Here is a 15,932-nt window from a genome sequence, read left to right as displayed (position 1 = left end):
AATCATCCCTGGCCAGCTGGATCTGTCTTTGTCCCTTGTGGGGGGTCCCTGTGCTTCCTCTTGCCCACTCACCAGCCTGGGGCCCCATTCAGGTCAGAAGCTCACATCCAAGGGGCCCCCCTTTCTGGCTCCAGCCTTGCATATGATTTCGCTCCCACTCAGGCAGGGGCCAACCCTAATTTAGAGTAAACCTGCTCTGAGATGGCCCTGTCCTGAGCTTGCCATCCGAGCCACTGAAGGGGGTCCTGAGCCACCTCACATTGAGGGGTCTCTTCCCAGGCCCCAGCCCTCAGCCACTGGCTCACCCACGGCAGAGGCTGGCAGGGACCACCCTGGGAGGCCTAGTGGGACCCCTTTAAAAAAAAAAAAACGTTGCTGTCAAGTCCATTCCAACTCATGGCGACTCTATAGGACAGAGTAGAACTGCCCCATAGGGTTTCCAAGGAGTGGCTGGTGGCTTCAAACTGCCAACATTTTGTTTAGCAGCCGAGCTCTTAACCACTGTGCCATGAATGGTATTAAAGAAGGTCCCCAGGCGCAGGCCAGTGGGACTTTTGTCCTCAAGGCCACCCTGTTCTTCTGGCTTTGAGAGGCCTGTGCCTGAGCCCCTGTCCCGAGTGTAAGTTAAAGAGGCAGACGTCCTAGTTCAGTCCCTGAGCCTGGCCAGGCTGTCTCTACCCCCTGTGACAGATGGTGATGACTGGCACCACCGTCCACAGCAGAGGACACCTGGTAGGAAGGCCTGTCCTGCAGACAGTGTCCATGTGTCTCCACACTGTCTCTGGCATCCTTGGCTATTCCCTCTGCCTCCCCCTCTTACCAGGGGTCTCCATTATCCACGATCCTGAAGGCTGGGCAGTGACCTGGCACTTTGCTGGACTCACCTCATTCAATCTCTGCAGCAATTGTCTGAGGCAGGTAGTTATTTTTACCCCATTTTACAGATGTAGAAGCTGAGGCAGCAGAGCCGAAGGAGTTAACTCATTTACTTAACACTCAGCTGGCAAAACCAGGAGCTCGGGCTTCTCTGACTGCAAAAAAAAAAAAAAAAACCCATTGCCATGGAATTGACTCTGAATTCCAGGCAACACCATGTACATCAGAGTAGAACAGTGCCCCATAAGGTTTTCAGTGGCTGATTTTCTAGGCCTTTCTTCCAAGATGCCCCTGGGTGGACTCAAACCTCCAACCTTTTGGTTAGCTGCACCACCCAGGGACTCCTTGGCTACAAAACCTGCACCACTGACCACTATTCTGTTGCCTGGTGGCTCTAGCCCCCCTCAAGCTCCAAGGGAACATAAGTCTCCCTTCTGGGTGCCAACCCACTGAAAGGCACCCCACATTCTGGCTTCCATCAGCTCCCTCCTGGCCTCGGCCCGCATCTCTCAGTTTCTCTCCTGGTCAGTGATGACCTTCTACCTGCACCGCCACTGGCTCTTCCCAGTCTCCGTTCTCCCTGACCACCCTGGACACTCGCCTTTGCTGATCCCCCCTTCAAGCACTGCCGTCCCCGAGCTTCCTGACCTGCCACCCACGCTCTGGCTCCCTCAGGGTTCTCCCCTGTCTCCTCCACTTCTTCCTCCTGCCCAGTGCGCACAAGCTCTCTGCCTCTGCTCTTCCCACTCTAGCCCCGGTTTCCAGCTCCCTGGATCTCGCACACTTGCTGCCCAGTCCCCATCACCAGCCTGCCCCAGTCTCGTATCTCTGAACATGCTGACCTCTCCACTCGTGCATCGCACCACCATTCAACCTCAGCACGGCAAATTCCAGACTCGGCACCCTTCTTCGAAAACTCATCTCCCCCGGCTTCCTTTTTTCTCTGTAAAGGGGACCCCACCTCTAGGCACTCAGTCCCTAAACCATCATTGACCCGTCTGCCTCCCCCACCCCCAGACCACCGCCACGTCCTGGTGATTCTGTTCCTGTCTATCCCTCCATTGCCACCACGCCACCTAGGGCCAACTCCCAGCCCACAGCCAGTCTGGGAAATTCTCAGGCATCTTGACTCTGACCTAACCTCTTCCATTAAATCTACCTTTACACTCCCTGGCAGAGGTGGGAAACAGCTTTGTCTCACATGCCAGCTCTGATTCATTGGTGGCACTGTGTTAAGAAGGATTCTGAGGACACACCTAGGTTCAGCCAGAAAAAGTGCTGTAACTAATTAGCAGTTTCACCTGGAGATGGCGGCGGGGCTGGCAGAGGGAACAGCATGTGGCCCGGGATGTGTTGTCTCTGCTCTGTGGACGTCCTCCCTCAATCAGACTCTGAGGGCCACACCTTTGCTCACCAGTGCTCCCATTCTAGAATGTTCTTCCTCCTTCTCACTTCTCTGAATCCCTCTCAAGTCCCCCATCACCCATGAAGTCGGACCACGCAGTCCCCAGGGAGCATTGGAGGCTTTGCCTGATCTCCTGTGGCTCTCAACACACTTGTCCCCTCTCACTCAGCCCAGAGCCCCCCGAGAGTCTGTGACTTTCTCTTCTTGATAGCCTCTGGGTCCATCCCTGGGTCCAGTGTGGAGGAGCCACTGACCCACCCAGCAGAGGCAGGCAAATCCCCAGGCACACGAACCTGTCAATAATTGAGCACCTACTGTGTGCCACAGACTCTGTGCACACCCCAGATCACCCCCACCTGTGCCCACCCCCCAGATCCATCACCTGTATATTTAACCCTGTAAGTTTCCACCTGACTTCCCCCCAGACCATACGCTCCCTGAGGACAGACCCCTGCCCGCTGCTCACTATGAAACCCCCAGTGCGGAAACCCAGCCTGGCACAGACCAGGCTCTACCCACCTGTGAAAGATGTGCTGGACCAGGAGCTGGATTCACACAGCCTAGAGATGGAGTGATTTTTATCCCTGCTTTGCCACTAAGAAAACAGACTATGGGGGAAGTAGCTTTCCCAGGAGGCCTGGGGCAGAGTGAGATATTTAAACCTGGTTTTTCTGACTCCCCAGACCTGCTTTCTCTCGGCCAGGACCCTGCCGCTGCTGTTCCCTCCCCTCCAGCCCCACAGGCTACCCCCACCTCCAGGTCCCCCGGTGGATGTCAGTCTCTCCCTCCTTCCCTCCGGAGCCCACGAGCAGCCCCGAGGCCCTGGCACTCTCATATTTTTACTCTCCCCCAGGGCTACCCATCTGCAGGCTCTGTTTACTCAGCCGGCCGCGATGCATAGAGCCGCGGCTAGGGCTCTGTCTGTCTCCACCTTGTGCCCCATTAATCTGGGCCGTGGTACCTGCACGTCCCGGTATGTAATAAACAACTTAGAGCACACTTTTATGGATTCAGCTATATCAGCAGCTTTCAATCCGATCGCGTTTTATGGTGCCGACATGAGGCTTTTATATTCTTGCAATTATTTTGCTTTATATGCTTCCTTTCTTTCCCCCTTCATTTTACTTTATTTTGTACATTTTATTCCCGTTCTTCCTGGGCCTTCTCCAGCAAGGCCTGGAGTCCAGGTATGAAAATGGCAGGGGGCTGGCCGGGGTGCCCCAGAGGGGTGTGGGGCCAAGGCCTCAGCTACCACATGCACCTCCCCAGCTCCACAAAGGACACCCTGTTGCTGTCACCCAGGGCCGTGTAAATCAACATGGCCTGTTACCTCTGGAACCTCCTGGAAAGGGGCCAAGTGGATAGATTTGTTGCGAGAGAAAAAGTCCTCAGAGGTTGTATTTTCAGGTACCGTGGAGCAGTTGTACCGAGAATATTGGCTTTTCTGCCAGTATCCGACGTATGCTGACCCACGCAGAGAAAAACCCAGCCTCATCTGAAGGAACTCAAAGCAAAGGCCATTGACCGTCTCTATTAGAAGAGTGTGGGGTGATTTTTATTTCTGTTGTAATAAGGCCTGCTCATTGGAAGTTCCATTTAATTCCCATCATGGCCCCTGGGGGCTGTGTAGTGAGAGCTCCAGTCCTGTTCATTCATTCACTTAACAAATGCATGTGAGCACTTACTGTGTGCCAAACTCCATTCTTTGTGCTGGAGAAGTGGTATGAGCAGACCCAAGAGGTTCCCGCAACTGGGGAGTGTCCTGTGGCTGCCGTAACAAATGGCCACAAACGGGGTGGCTTCAAAGAAGAGAGGGGTATTCCCGCACAGTTCTGGAGGCTACAAGTCAAGGAGTCTGCAGAGCCACGCTCCCTCTGAGGACTATAGGGAAAGATCTTCTTTGCCTCCTCTTCCAGCTTCTGGTGGTGGCTGGCAACCCTTGGCGTTCCTTGTCTTGTGGCTGCATCACTCCAGTCTCTGGCCCCGTCTTCACATGTCCTTCTTCCCTGTGGTCTGTGTCCAGATTTCCATCTTCTATAAGAACAGGTCATTGGATTAGTCCCACCCTAATCCAGTGTGACCTCATCTTAACTCGATGACATCTGCAGAGATCCTATTTCCATACAAGGTGACATTCACAAGTGGGCAGGAATTTTGGGGTCTCTAGGTGGCACAAAGGAACCCTGATGGTGCAGTGGTTAAGCGCTTGGCTGCTCACCAAAAGGTCAACAGTTCGAATTCATTGGCTGCTCCTCAGGAGAAAGGTGTGGCAGTCCGCTTCGGTGGAGATTACAGCCTTAGAAACCCTATGGGGCAGTTCTACTCTGCCCTACAGGGCCGGTATGAGTCTGAATCAACTCGACAGCAATGGGAATGGATTTAGATGGCACGAATGGTTTGCATTAATGGTTAGACGACTAACTTAAAGGTTGGCAATTGGAACCCACCCAGTGGGGCTGTGAAAGAAAGGCCTGGCGATCTGCTTCCACAAAGATCACAGCCAAGAAAACTCTATGGAGCAGTTCTACTCTAATGCACGGGGTTGCCATCAGTTGGAATCGACTGGATGGCATCTGGTTGGGTTTCTAGTTTTGTTCAGCCCAGGCGTTTGCATTGTGGAGGAAGAAACAGGTGATGTAGAACTAAATAAACAAGATAAATCCTGATTGGGAGCCGGGTCTGAAGGCAACAAAACAGGGCGAGGTGATAAGGAGTGTGGGCATGATTTCATCACACTAGGAGTTGGGGAAGGACTTGGAGGTCAGCCAATGTCTCCAGTGGGCTGTCCCTGGTCGCCCATGTAGTGACACATCAGCAGAGCAGAGGGGGGAGGGCCTCGGGTCAGCATCTGGAGAGCCAGGCTCTGGGCTGCTTCCACGGCCACAACTGTGGCCACTGCTCCACCCATGAGGACAAAGGCCTCCCATGGCATCAGCCTCTAATAGGGCCAGGAAGACATGGGGTTTCGGACCTCTGTTCCTGCTAACATCCAACCTCTCCCCAGATGTAGGGGGACCCGCGGACCCCATCGCCCCCACCATCATCATCCCTCCCAAGAACACCAGCGTGGTGGTCGGGACCTCGGAGGTGACACTGGAGTGTGTGGCCAACGCCAGGTCAGTAGTGCTGCCTCCTCGTTCCCTATCACTCTTAACTCCAGGTGCTGCTCTGAACTATGTGCTCCAAGCTGACCAGCCAGGGGTTCAGAAAGTTCTGGAAGCCGTGTCCTATGAGGACCCATGGGAGGAAGTGAGGGTGTTTAGTCTGGAGGAGAGACAGCAGGTGGGCATGTCAGACGGTCCTCATATCACAGAATGGCGACCCATTCCCTGTGGCCCGGGAGGAAAGAACGAGGCCCCGAGCACCATGCTAAGTGACTCCAGAATGATTTCCTTTATCCTAACAGCAGCCACATGACATAGGTGTTATTACCCCTCCCCCAAGCCCAGCTGACCTATAGCAGAACTAAAAGGCAACTGGCCTCCTCTAAGTCCATGCTCTGGGCCTCAGTCTCCTCATCTCTAGAATGGGAATGACTGAGCGCCTGCCTCCCCTGTAAGGCGTGTGGAGTACTCAAAGAACCTCAGCCCCTACTTGACACCTCGTAAGAACTCAGTAAAGATGAACTGACATCATGGGCACAGAGTTAGAGTCATGACCCCGAGGTCACCTCCTGCGTAAGATCCCTGGACAGCATGTCCTTGTAGCAGCGTCTCCAAAGTCAGGCTCCTCAGAGTGTCCCTGGCAATTATAGGAAGAGCCTTCAGGATACAGTGGCGCTTATTAAGGGCCCCAAGGAGTCCCGCAGTAATGCAACCTGCCTAACATCATCCAAGCCAGTATTTCCCAAACTCAGTTGATCACGAAACCCCTTTTCCATGAAATTTTCTGAATATACCATATAACCAGCACAGACCCCACTTTGGAAAATTCCATCCTCGGGAATCTACCAGGTGCTAAACAGGAATGCCTGGGCAAGCCAGATCTAAGGGGGTTTTGGTGGGAAGGGCGGTGAGGGCAGGAACAGGGGCCAAATTCAAATCCTCGTGCCTCTCTTTAAGTTGAGCTGGGGATTGTCTGTCTGTCTTTCTGCCTTTCTTTCTCCATCTCCAGACTCTCTGTATTTTTCTCATGTGCCCCTTGTTGCTTTCCCTCATTCTCACCTCCTTCCTGTCCCCTGCTTTGTGCCTGCCTGCATGGCTAGGGCGGCCTTGCTGTTGCAGGCAACCCAACCCCGGCATAGGAGCCCTGAGTGCCTGGAGTGCTGCTCTGCTGCCAGGCCCCACCCCAGGGCTTGACTTGCATTAATGCATCATCCTCCCAGCGACCCCATGGGTAGGCACAGCTACCCCATGTAACAAACGAGGAAACGGAGCCCCAGAGCACTGAAGGAACTTGCCCACGTTCACGCAGCTAGAAAGTGGCAGAGCCAGGCGTGAACCCAGGCAGCCGCCCCTGCCACCCCTGCCACCCTGCCCTGCCTCTGGGCCTCCAAAGTCCCTGAGCTGAGCACCTGCCTCCCTCACCCCTCCAGGCCCCTGATCAAGCTGCACATCATTTGGAAGAAGGACGGGGTGCTGCTGTCAGGGGGCGTCAGCGACCACAACCGCCGGCTCACCATCCCCAACCCCACAAGCAGCGATGCCGGCTACTACGAGTGCGAGGCCGTCCTACGCAGCAGCAGCGTCCCTGCTGTCGTCCGGGGGGCCTACCTGTCTGTGTTAGGTGAGCGCTCAGGAGACAGAGCGGGGCGGCTGGGGCTTCCCTGAGGGTGACCCCCGCAGTGGCTAGATCACAAGGAGCATGGCTGTGATCCTCTCCCTGATCCTTCTTCCTGCAGAGCCGCCTCAGTTTGTCAAGGAGCCAGAGAGACACATCACGGCAGAGATGGAGAAAGTGGTAGACATTCCCTGTCGGGCCAAAGGTAACACAGGCGGCCTGGCTGCAGGGGGCCTGAAGCCTCTCCTGTTGCAGACATTCTTCAATCCCACCTCCAACTCAGGGCCACACCACTGAGCATAGAATCAGCCTGGCTGTGAGCAGGCACCCAGGAAACAAACAGGCCAAATGACCATAATCTCAGGACTGGAAATCAACGCACGTTACTATAACTTCAGGGTTACAAAAGAACCCAAATTACCGTAATTTCAGGACTGGTGACAGACCCAAATTGCCCGTAATTTCAGAGTTGTACACGATGTTGAATTACCGTAATGTCAGAACTGCCAGACCTTGGGTATGTCTCTCCTGAGATGTGTCTCATAAGCCTGCTTTCTGGGCCATTTTGTTCTCTCCTCCACCCACCACCCCCACTTCACCTCCCTTTTCAGAGTCCCTAAAGAAATTTGCTTTTCCTGTTCTTCCTTCTTCTGATTCAGCTGAGCAAAAAGCCAGCTCGCAGCCAGGGTGAAATCAAGGGTGATAAAGAGGGAAGGGGTGCCTCAGTGGGACATCTAATATTGAGCCAAGGGGCAGGATATAGTACCAAGGGGAGACAGATCGCAGGAAGGGCAAGGGGAATGAGTAATGACTCCCCTCCTGAGATTCCACAAGGAGAAGACAAAGACCTATTCAGTCAGTCATTCAACACATACAGCTTGAGGGCTTATCACAGTCGGTGTTGTTTTGGGGGCTGGAAATGGGGAGAGATACAGAGTGAACTAAATCACCAAACTCCCGCTATTCTTGAACTGATGTTCTCGTGAGGGAGATGGACACACCAGCTAAGCAAATAAATATACCTTATTTCATTTCATCTACAACGTCATTGGCTGTCAAATGCCCCATTATTTTATATACCACTGAAAAAGGAAAAATGCTGTCAATTAAATGATGCCAGGCTGTGGATCATAGGACAGATGCTGGTCTCAGAAATGTCAGACTTGAAAGCGGGTGCATCTTGGAATGGGTGGAATACAGTACCCTATGATATCAGAGTTGAAAGAGCTGGGAAGGAAAAGAAGGCAGACTTGTGGGGCATGGAGTGGCAGGGGTGCTCTTTGGGGCAGGGTGCGGGGAAGGCTCTCTGGGGAAGTCACATGTGAGCAGAGACCTAGAGGAAGGGGCCAGGGTAACCCTTGGGAAGAGTGTGCCAGGTGAGGTGTGGCTCGGGCAAGGCTGAGAGGCAGGAGAAATCCCCTCTGCCCTCTTCTGCAGGCGGGGTGGAAGGGGGCTTCCCAAGTGTCTTCCAAGGGACACTAGCCCCCTCCTCATCTCCTGACACAGGGTTCTGAGGTCAAGTGGGCTTGAGAAACCACCCCCAACTTAGAGGTTCCCAGAGTGCATGAGAGATCCTGCCAAATATTGCATTAAAAAAAAATTAGTATTGTAGCCCTTTTCACAAGAGCCAAAAGGTGGAAACAACCAAAATGTCCATCAACAGAAGAATGGATAAACAAAACTTGGTCTGTACACACAATGGGTTTTACTCAGCCGTAAAGAGAAATGAAATCCTGATGCAGGCCACCACATGGATGAGCCTAGAAAACATTACGTTGAGTGAAATGAGCCAGTCACAAAAGGACGAATACTGTATGATCCCACATCTGTGAGATAAGCAAATATCTAGAAACCAAAGATTATTAGTGGTTACCAGGGGTGAGGGGAAAGGGGGACTTTTCTCTTGGGGGGAGCATGGAGTTTATGTTAACGGTGATGGAATAACTCAGAAAAGGAAAGTGATCATGATTGCACAGTATAAAGAATGTCATCAGTGTCACTGAATTTTACATGTAGAAATTGTTGGGTTGGAGAATATTTTGATATATATATTTTCACCATGATTTAAAAAAAAGTTTGTCCAGTCTAGCACTTTCCAGGCTAAATTGACCCTGAGATCTTTAAGTTTCTGGAGATGCCTACTGTATCCCACAGACTTTGAAAAATGCTGCCTTAAAAATATTCTCCCCTCTCCCTCCCCCAAGACCAATAATGGCATCTCTGAGAAAGTTCTAGAGGGAGCCCCTTGCAGACTAGGCCCCAGGCCCCAGGCCCCAGGCCCCAGCATGTGCCTGAGCACCTTGGGAGGCGGGAGGGAGGGAGGAAGGGAGCAGCAGGCAGGCTGACTGTGGGCCCACCTCTCCCGCAGGGGTACCACCGCCCTCCATCACCTGGTACAAGGACGCAGCCGTGGTCGAGGTGGAGAGGCTGTCCCGCTTCCGGCTGCATGGCGACGGGGGCCTGCAGATTAGTGGGCTGCTGCCCGATGATACTGGCATGTTTCAGTGTTTCGCCCGCAATGCGGCCGGTGAGGTGCAAACCTCCACCTACCTGGCTGTCACCAGTAAGTTGGCCTTCCCTGTCCTGCTATGAGCCCCTCCTGCCTGGGACGCAGCTTTCCTCCAAGCCCAGGGCCTCTTGAGAACAGGACGCTGCCGTAACAGAGATGGTATCCTAGGAGACACCTTGCTCAGTCGGCTCTGAGGAAGAGCCACGCTATGTGTGTCAGAAAAGACCTGTGCCCACATAGGGTTTTCAATGGCTAATTTTTCAGAAGTAGATCTCCAGGCCTTTCTTCCAAAGCACCTCTGGGTCGACTTGAACCTCCAACCTTTCAGTTAGCAACCAAGCATGTTAACCATTTGCACCACCCAGGGATGCTGTGAAACCACGAGATTCCCATTCTGGCATTTCAACCATCCGTGGGCTCCTGGGCAGGGCTGAAGCGACCCCACGGCCAGCCGCAAAGAGCTTGTCCGTGTTCCAAAGAAAAGAACCAGTGTGCTTTCCACTCGGTTCCACCACTTGCAATTTCCTTGCCCTCTTGGAGTGTATTTAGGGGTTGCCCTGGTGGCACAGTGGTTAAGTGTTCGGCTGCTAACCAAAAGGTCGGCAGTTTGAATCCATCAGCCGCTCTTCAGAAACCCTATGGGGCAGTTCCTTCTACTCTGTGGAGCCCTAGTGGCGCAGTGGTTAAGAGCTCAGCTGCTAACCGAACGGTCAGCAGTTCAAACCCACCAGCCGCTCCTTGGAAACCCTGTGGGGCAGCTCTACTCTGTCTTGTAGGGTCACCATGGGTCAGAATCGACTCGACAGCAGTGGGTTTCGTTTTTTAATAGCTCCCCTATGGCAGAAAGATGTGGCAGTCTGCTTCCGTGAAGATTACAGCCTTGGAAACCCTATGGGGCAGTTCTACTCTGTCCTATAGGGTCGCTATGAGTCAGCATCGACTAGACGACAATAGGAATAGCTGCCCTGCCTGCCTGGCCCGCTTAATAGAACTGTTTTAACAATGAAATAAGAAGTTGTGTGTGGCCACACTTTGAAAACTGCAAAGCCCTATGCAAGTGTAAGTACTGATGGTCTCCTTATTAACAGCATCAAAGGATGTGAAGGGGCCTCCTTAAGACCCACAGGGCTCGTCACCCCGGCCCACAGAGGCCGGCAGACAGGGTACAGCCACGAGCAGGGCATCCGGCTCTGGCTTCTGACCATGCAGGTTAATTTAGTCCGCGTTTCAGCCCTGCTCCCATATGCGTCAGACCAGGTGGTTTAGTGAGGGTTGGGGTTAGGGAAGGGAACACGGAACATGAAGGTTGTACCGCTGCTCCAAGAGTCATGACCTCACCAGGCTGAAGCAGTTGTCCCAGACAGTGTCCTTAGAAAGTGGGGAATGTTCTCCAGTGTCCACAGTTGCTTTGCTTTTAACAAACCAGAGACTCAATTCCTAGTTGGATGACGGGTGAGTCCCGTTAACTTAGTCTTGGTGGGTGTGAGCTCCTTGCTGGGGTCCTTAGTTTTCCCTTGAATGGAGGCCTGAGAATCAAGGCAGGCGTCGCCTGAGTCCTTCCATAGGGCAGGTGGCACAGGAGCCCACGTGGTATCTCTGGGCTTTGGCCCAGGGCTGGGGCCCCTTCACGGCGCCGGCCTCCTTCCCCGGGGTGGACCCCATGCCAGCTGTACGGCGGGGAAGGATCCATGGCTGCGGGGGCTCCTCTCAGGGTGTGGCTAAGAGACCCCACTGTCTTTGCTTACAGGCATTGCCCCCAACATCACCAGGGGCCCCCTGGACAGCACAGTGATCGATGGCATGTCGGTGGTACTGGCCTGTGAGACCTCGGGGGCTCCCCGGCCTGCCATCACGTGGCAGAAAGGTAGGTGAGACAGACCTGCTTTAGGGGGTTGGGGTGACTGTGTGACAGTCTAGAGCTGGATTCTGGAGTCCTTCAGGTTGGGTTCCAGGCCCTGGACAATTGTGAAAGTCGTGCACTGCATAACCCAAGAGGGCATCTTTGCTCACATCTGAGTGTGCACCATGGGCTGCCCTGCTGGCTGCAGGCCTCCACATGTGGCCTTGGGTGAGTTAGTTACTCACTCCGAGCCTCAGGTTCCTCATCTGTAAAGTGGGGACAAAGATATCTGTACCCCGGGGCAGCCGTGAAGGCTAGACGAGAGAGCACCCAATGACTGGGAAGGTGTGATGCCCAGAAAGTGGTAGCTACTCGATGTTAAATATTATTATGTTTTTGTTGTTGTTGTTGTTGTTAATGCAGGCAGGAGGCCACCCCTCCTCCCCCAGGCAGCTGGACCGGCAAAGCACAAGCTGTCCACCCGCCCTGTGGGCTGGGTCCCGGCCACATACCCTCCTTCCACTCTGCGCACTTACTTTCACAACTCTCCCCATGTACACACACACCCATGTATACACACATGTGTACCCAGTGCTTGCACACACATGTACACACACATACACAATCATTCTCTCTCACCTCCAAGGCAAGGACGCACTTTTTCCACAGGCCCCTCCCCACCTTCTCCTGCCCCCAGGCCTCCCCCCGCCCCTTCCCTGCCTTCTAATACACTAGGTCATCTCCTTACTCACTTTGCCTGTCGCCTGTCTCCCCACGAAGCCAGAGGTTCAGCCGTGTTCACTGTTGCGTCCCCAGGGCCTGGGACAGAGCCTGGTACATAGCAGGTGCTCGATAAGCATTTGTACAATGAAGGTAGCCACGCCCAAGCATGTGCCCAGACTCGGAAATACACGCCTCCGACAGGCTCGCTAGCTCAACCTGCCTGCACACGTGTGCAAATAGACATAAGCAGACTCACACCTGCAGATGCCCCTCTAGCCATCAGGGGTGGATTACCTTGCTTACCAGATCGTCTGTACTGAACAATTTCACATTTTGTCACCACATCAAAGATTCTGCTTCAAGGTTTGGCTGGCATCTGTCTCTCCCCCAGCCCCACAGCACCTTTCTACAGAATCAGAGCCTCTTTTCAAATTTACAGTCCCTGACAGGGGTGGATGACCCCATAAGCAAGGCAAGCACAGGCTTACTTGTGCTTACTTACTAATCTGTAGTAAACAATCTCACATGGGTTTTACCACCTTGAAGGTGACCCTCCAGAAACTTCCTGCTGCAGGTTCCGTCAACACTTTGTCAGCGCTGTCTGCTCCCCTCCCCCAGCTCCGGTGCCAGCTGCTGCCCCAGGCTCAGGAGACAGTGAAGGGCAGGCAGTGTGGAGGAGGGAGCATCCGGAGACCTGGGCTCCAGGCCCGCTCCTCTGTGACCATGTGACCTTGTGCCAGTCACCAAGTCAGAAACCTCTCTGGGCCTCAGCCCGCCCAGCTCCCCCCAGGGGCCTTCTAGCATTTCTACAGCCTACAGCCGGAGTCTGCCTGAGACACCCTTTCAGGGAGGGCCAGGGAAGTGGGGGGACGTGTAGTCTGGGCACGTAGCAAACTCAGGGTGTTGGGGGGCTGCCAGGGCAGGGTGTCATGGAATTGCCTAAGTAGGATATCAGACGGTCACTGGAGTGGGGTGTCAAGGGCTGCCTGGGTGGGGCGTCATGGAATTGCCTAGGTAGGATGTCAGGGGGCTGTCAGGGTAAGGTGTTGTGGAATTGCCTAGGTAGCATGTCGGGGTTGTCGGGGTGCGGTTTGGGGGAGCTGCCTGGGTGAGGTATCAGGAGGCTGCCTGAGCAGGGTGTTGGGGAGCTGCCTGGGTGGGGTGTCAGGGGAGCTGTCTGGGAGGGTGTCAGAGGGCTGTCTGAGGGGGTATCAGGGGGCTTCCAGGGTGGGGCGTTGGGGGCTGCCTGGGCAGGGCGTTGGGGGGCACCCAGGTGGGGCAGCAGGGGCTGCCAGGGCATGGTGTCAGGGGCTTTCAGGGCAACATGTTGGGCAGCTCCCGGGGTCCTGCAGCATAAGTCCCCCCACCCCCATGTTGTCTGCCCTCAGGGGAGCGCATCCTGGCCAGCGGCTCCGTCCAGCTGCCCCGCTTCACACTACTAGAGTCCGGCAGCCTGCTCGTCAGCCCCACACACATTTCCGATGCCGGCACCTACGCCTGCTTGGCCACCAACTCCCGGGGGGTCGACGAGGCCTCAGCAGACCTGGTCGTGTGGGGTGAGTGTGTACAGCTCCATCACTTTACACGTCCGTGCACTTGTGTGTGCACCCTGCAGGGCAGAGGACACATGAGTGCTGCGGAGCACACACACCTGATTCCATGTCTGTGTGTCTATCCAGCCGGCGGTCTTCATGGGAGGGCTGTCAACAAGTGAGTAAGTCCAGAGGTGAGGTGCCAGGAAGGACAGGGTCCTGGAGACAATGCTGATGGTAACGTCACAGCTGTCTTCATCCACTTGAAGGCAGACGTCCACAAACTTTTCCTGGAAAGCAGCAGATAGTGAATGTTTGGGGCTTTGTGGGCCAGATGTCTGCCACACTGCTCAGTGAGAAAGCAGCCATAGACCATACCTAATCCAGTGGGCGTGGCTGGGTTCTCCTAAAAGTTTATTAACCTGAACAGGGCATCTGAAAGATTTGGTCCCCAGGTTGTAGTTTGAAAACTCCTGCTTAAAGGGAACTCCCAAGGCCCTTTCCACTGCAGGGGATCCACACTCAAGATCCTCTTACCTGGGAGCCACCTGCCGAGGCTGAGCCCAGGTGGTCTGGTGGGTCTCGCACTGGACCAGGAATCAGAGACCCTATTTTTGCCCTGTCTGGACCGCTAACGTGCTGTGAATGGGCCTGATCATTGTCACGTTTCTGTTTCTCCATCCTTCATGTAGATCTGTGAGAGCAAAATTAAATGAGTCCCCACTATGAAAGTGGCTTCTGGGAATTAAATTACCCTGGGACATTGTTCTCTGTAACCATTCTGGGACTCCCACTACTGTAGACCTGTCCACGTACGGGTCTGCCTTCACTCACCAGACTCCAGCCATGCGGCAGCCTCGATTCTCCCAAAATCGCCCTTCCTGCCACCTGTACCATACGCCTTACTCTGGGACCTCTCTCACCATGCTGCCTCCGCCGCTCTCTTTCAGCCCGGACCCGAATCACCAAGCCCCCTCAGGACCAGAGCGTCATCAAGGGCACCCAGGCCTCCATGGTGTGCGGGGTGACCCATGACCCCCGAGTGACCGTCAGGTATGCGCTTTGCTGGCTCCGGGACTCCAGGCTCACTGTGCAGGCAGGTGGGGAGGGAAAGCCTTTAGGGGTGGCTTGTGGCTGGACAAGGGTGTTTATTCCAAGCTGTAAGTGCTGTCCCTGGGGCCAAGGCACACCCTTGGGGACCATCTACAGAGCTGAGTGCAGCGCTGAGCCACCAAAAAAAGAAAAACCATTTGCCGTCGAGTTTACTCTGACTCACGATGAGTCTTATTCATGACAACCTCATGTGTGTCTGAGTAGATCTCCAGGCCTTTCTTCTAAGGCTCTTCTAGGTGGACTCCAATCTCCCACCTTTCAGTTAGCAGCTGAGCACGTTAACCGTTTCCACCACCCTGGGACTAAGGCTCAGCAAATGCTAACTAAATACCTGGGGATCTGGGCCACCTTGAACTGAACTGAGGTGGTGTCAGAGGGGGAGGAAGAAGGGAGTGGATGAAGGAAAATGGGAAAAGAGGAATGGAGGAGGGAAGGGAAAAGGAAGAGGCAGTTAGGTTGGTGAGGGGTGGAGGGCTCTGAGATGGTCTCACTGAGACTCTGGGACACCCCTGCTAGGCCCCCGAGTCTTGGATCTCCTGCCCACCGGGGGATAGCAGAGGGGTCTCCATGAACAGGCTTGGGATCGTGCTAGGGCTGGGGACAGGAAACGACCCCTGGGGGTGACCCTCATGGAGAGGCATGTGAAAGGACAAGCTCCCAGACCCAGGCCACCTCCTCATCGACTATGGTGGAGCCAGGGCCTGGGCAGGGCCTCAAGGGAGCTGCGTCCCACTGCAGAAGCCCCTGCAGAGTGTTGGGAGCAGCAGCTGTGGACAGAGCCGCCAAGAAAGGTGGAAAATCCGGGCCCCACCCCAGCTCAGGACGAGGACACCTCCAGCAAACACCCGGGAAGGCTTCAGGAGCTAAAACCAGAAGCAAATGGCCCCTTCTGTCTCTCTCTTTGAGCTCGGGAATGCTGAGTAAAAAATTTAACTGCTTCCTTAAAAATAAACATTCCCTCCATGTTGCTTCTCTATTTTATGGGCAATGTCACTGTTGAAGAACTGGCATCAAGGCTGGAAGGGGCTGGGGCACAGAGGCCACTTGGAAAAAGGGGCCTCCCCTCGCCTCCTTTCCAAGAGGCAGTTGTGTCCTGGGGCGCCATCTGGTGGTCACTGGCACACGACCGTATATACGGCCACACCAAATGAGACCCCAGGAGGGTCCCTGGGTGGTGCACACTGGGCTGCTCACCAAAAGGTTGGAGGTTCAGGT

At 54.5% G+C, this 15,932-nt stretch overlaps 1 protein-coding gene across 2 annotated transcripts in view; it reads left to right on the top strand.

Annotated features, from left to right (window-relative positions):
• Window positions 1-15,932, top strand: part of SDK2 (sidekick cell adhesion molecule 2) — a 310,850-nt gene that overhangs the window by 203,873 nt on the left and 91,045 nt on the right. For both annotated transcript variants that reach the window (XM_049861426.1, XM_049861425.1), the window contains exons 6-12: window positions 5,286-5,397; window positions 6,816-7,006; window positions 7,122-7,205; window positions 9,369-9,563; window positions 11,257-11,373; window positions 13,461-13,628; window positions 14,555-14,657. In XM_049861426.1, coding sequence (XP_049717383.1) covers window positions 5,286-5,397; window positions 6,816-7,006; window positions 7,122-7,205; window positions 9,369-9,563; window positions 11,257-11,373; window positions 13,461-13,628; window positions 14,555-14,657 — 970 coding nt within the window. The remainder of the gene's footprint in view (window positions 1-5,285; window positions 5,398-6,815; window positions 7,007-7,121; window positions 7,206-9,368; window positions 9,564-11,256; window positions 11,374-13,460; window positions 13,629-14,554; window positions 14,658-15,932) is intronic.

This window comes from Elephas maximus, chromosome 19 (genome assembly GCF_024166365.1).
Source record: "Elephas maximus indicus isolate mEleMax1 chromosome 19, mEleMax1 primary haplotype, whole genome shotgun sequence".
Taxonomy (NCBI): domain Eukaryota; kingdom Metazoa; phylum Chordata; class Mammalia; order Proboscidea; family Elephantidae; genus Elephas; species Elephas maximus.
The sequence above is the reverse complement of the archived record's forward strand: the minus strand, read 5'-3'. Positions and strand labels throughout refer to the sequence as shown.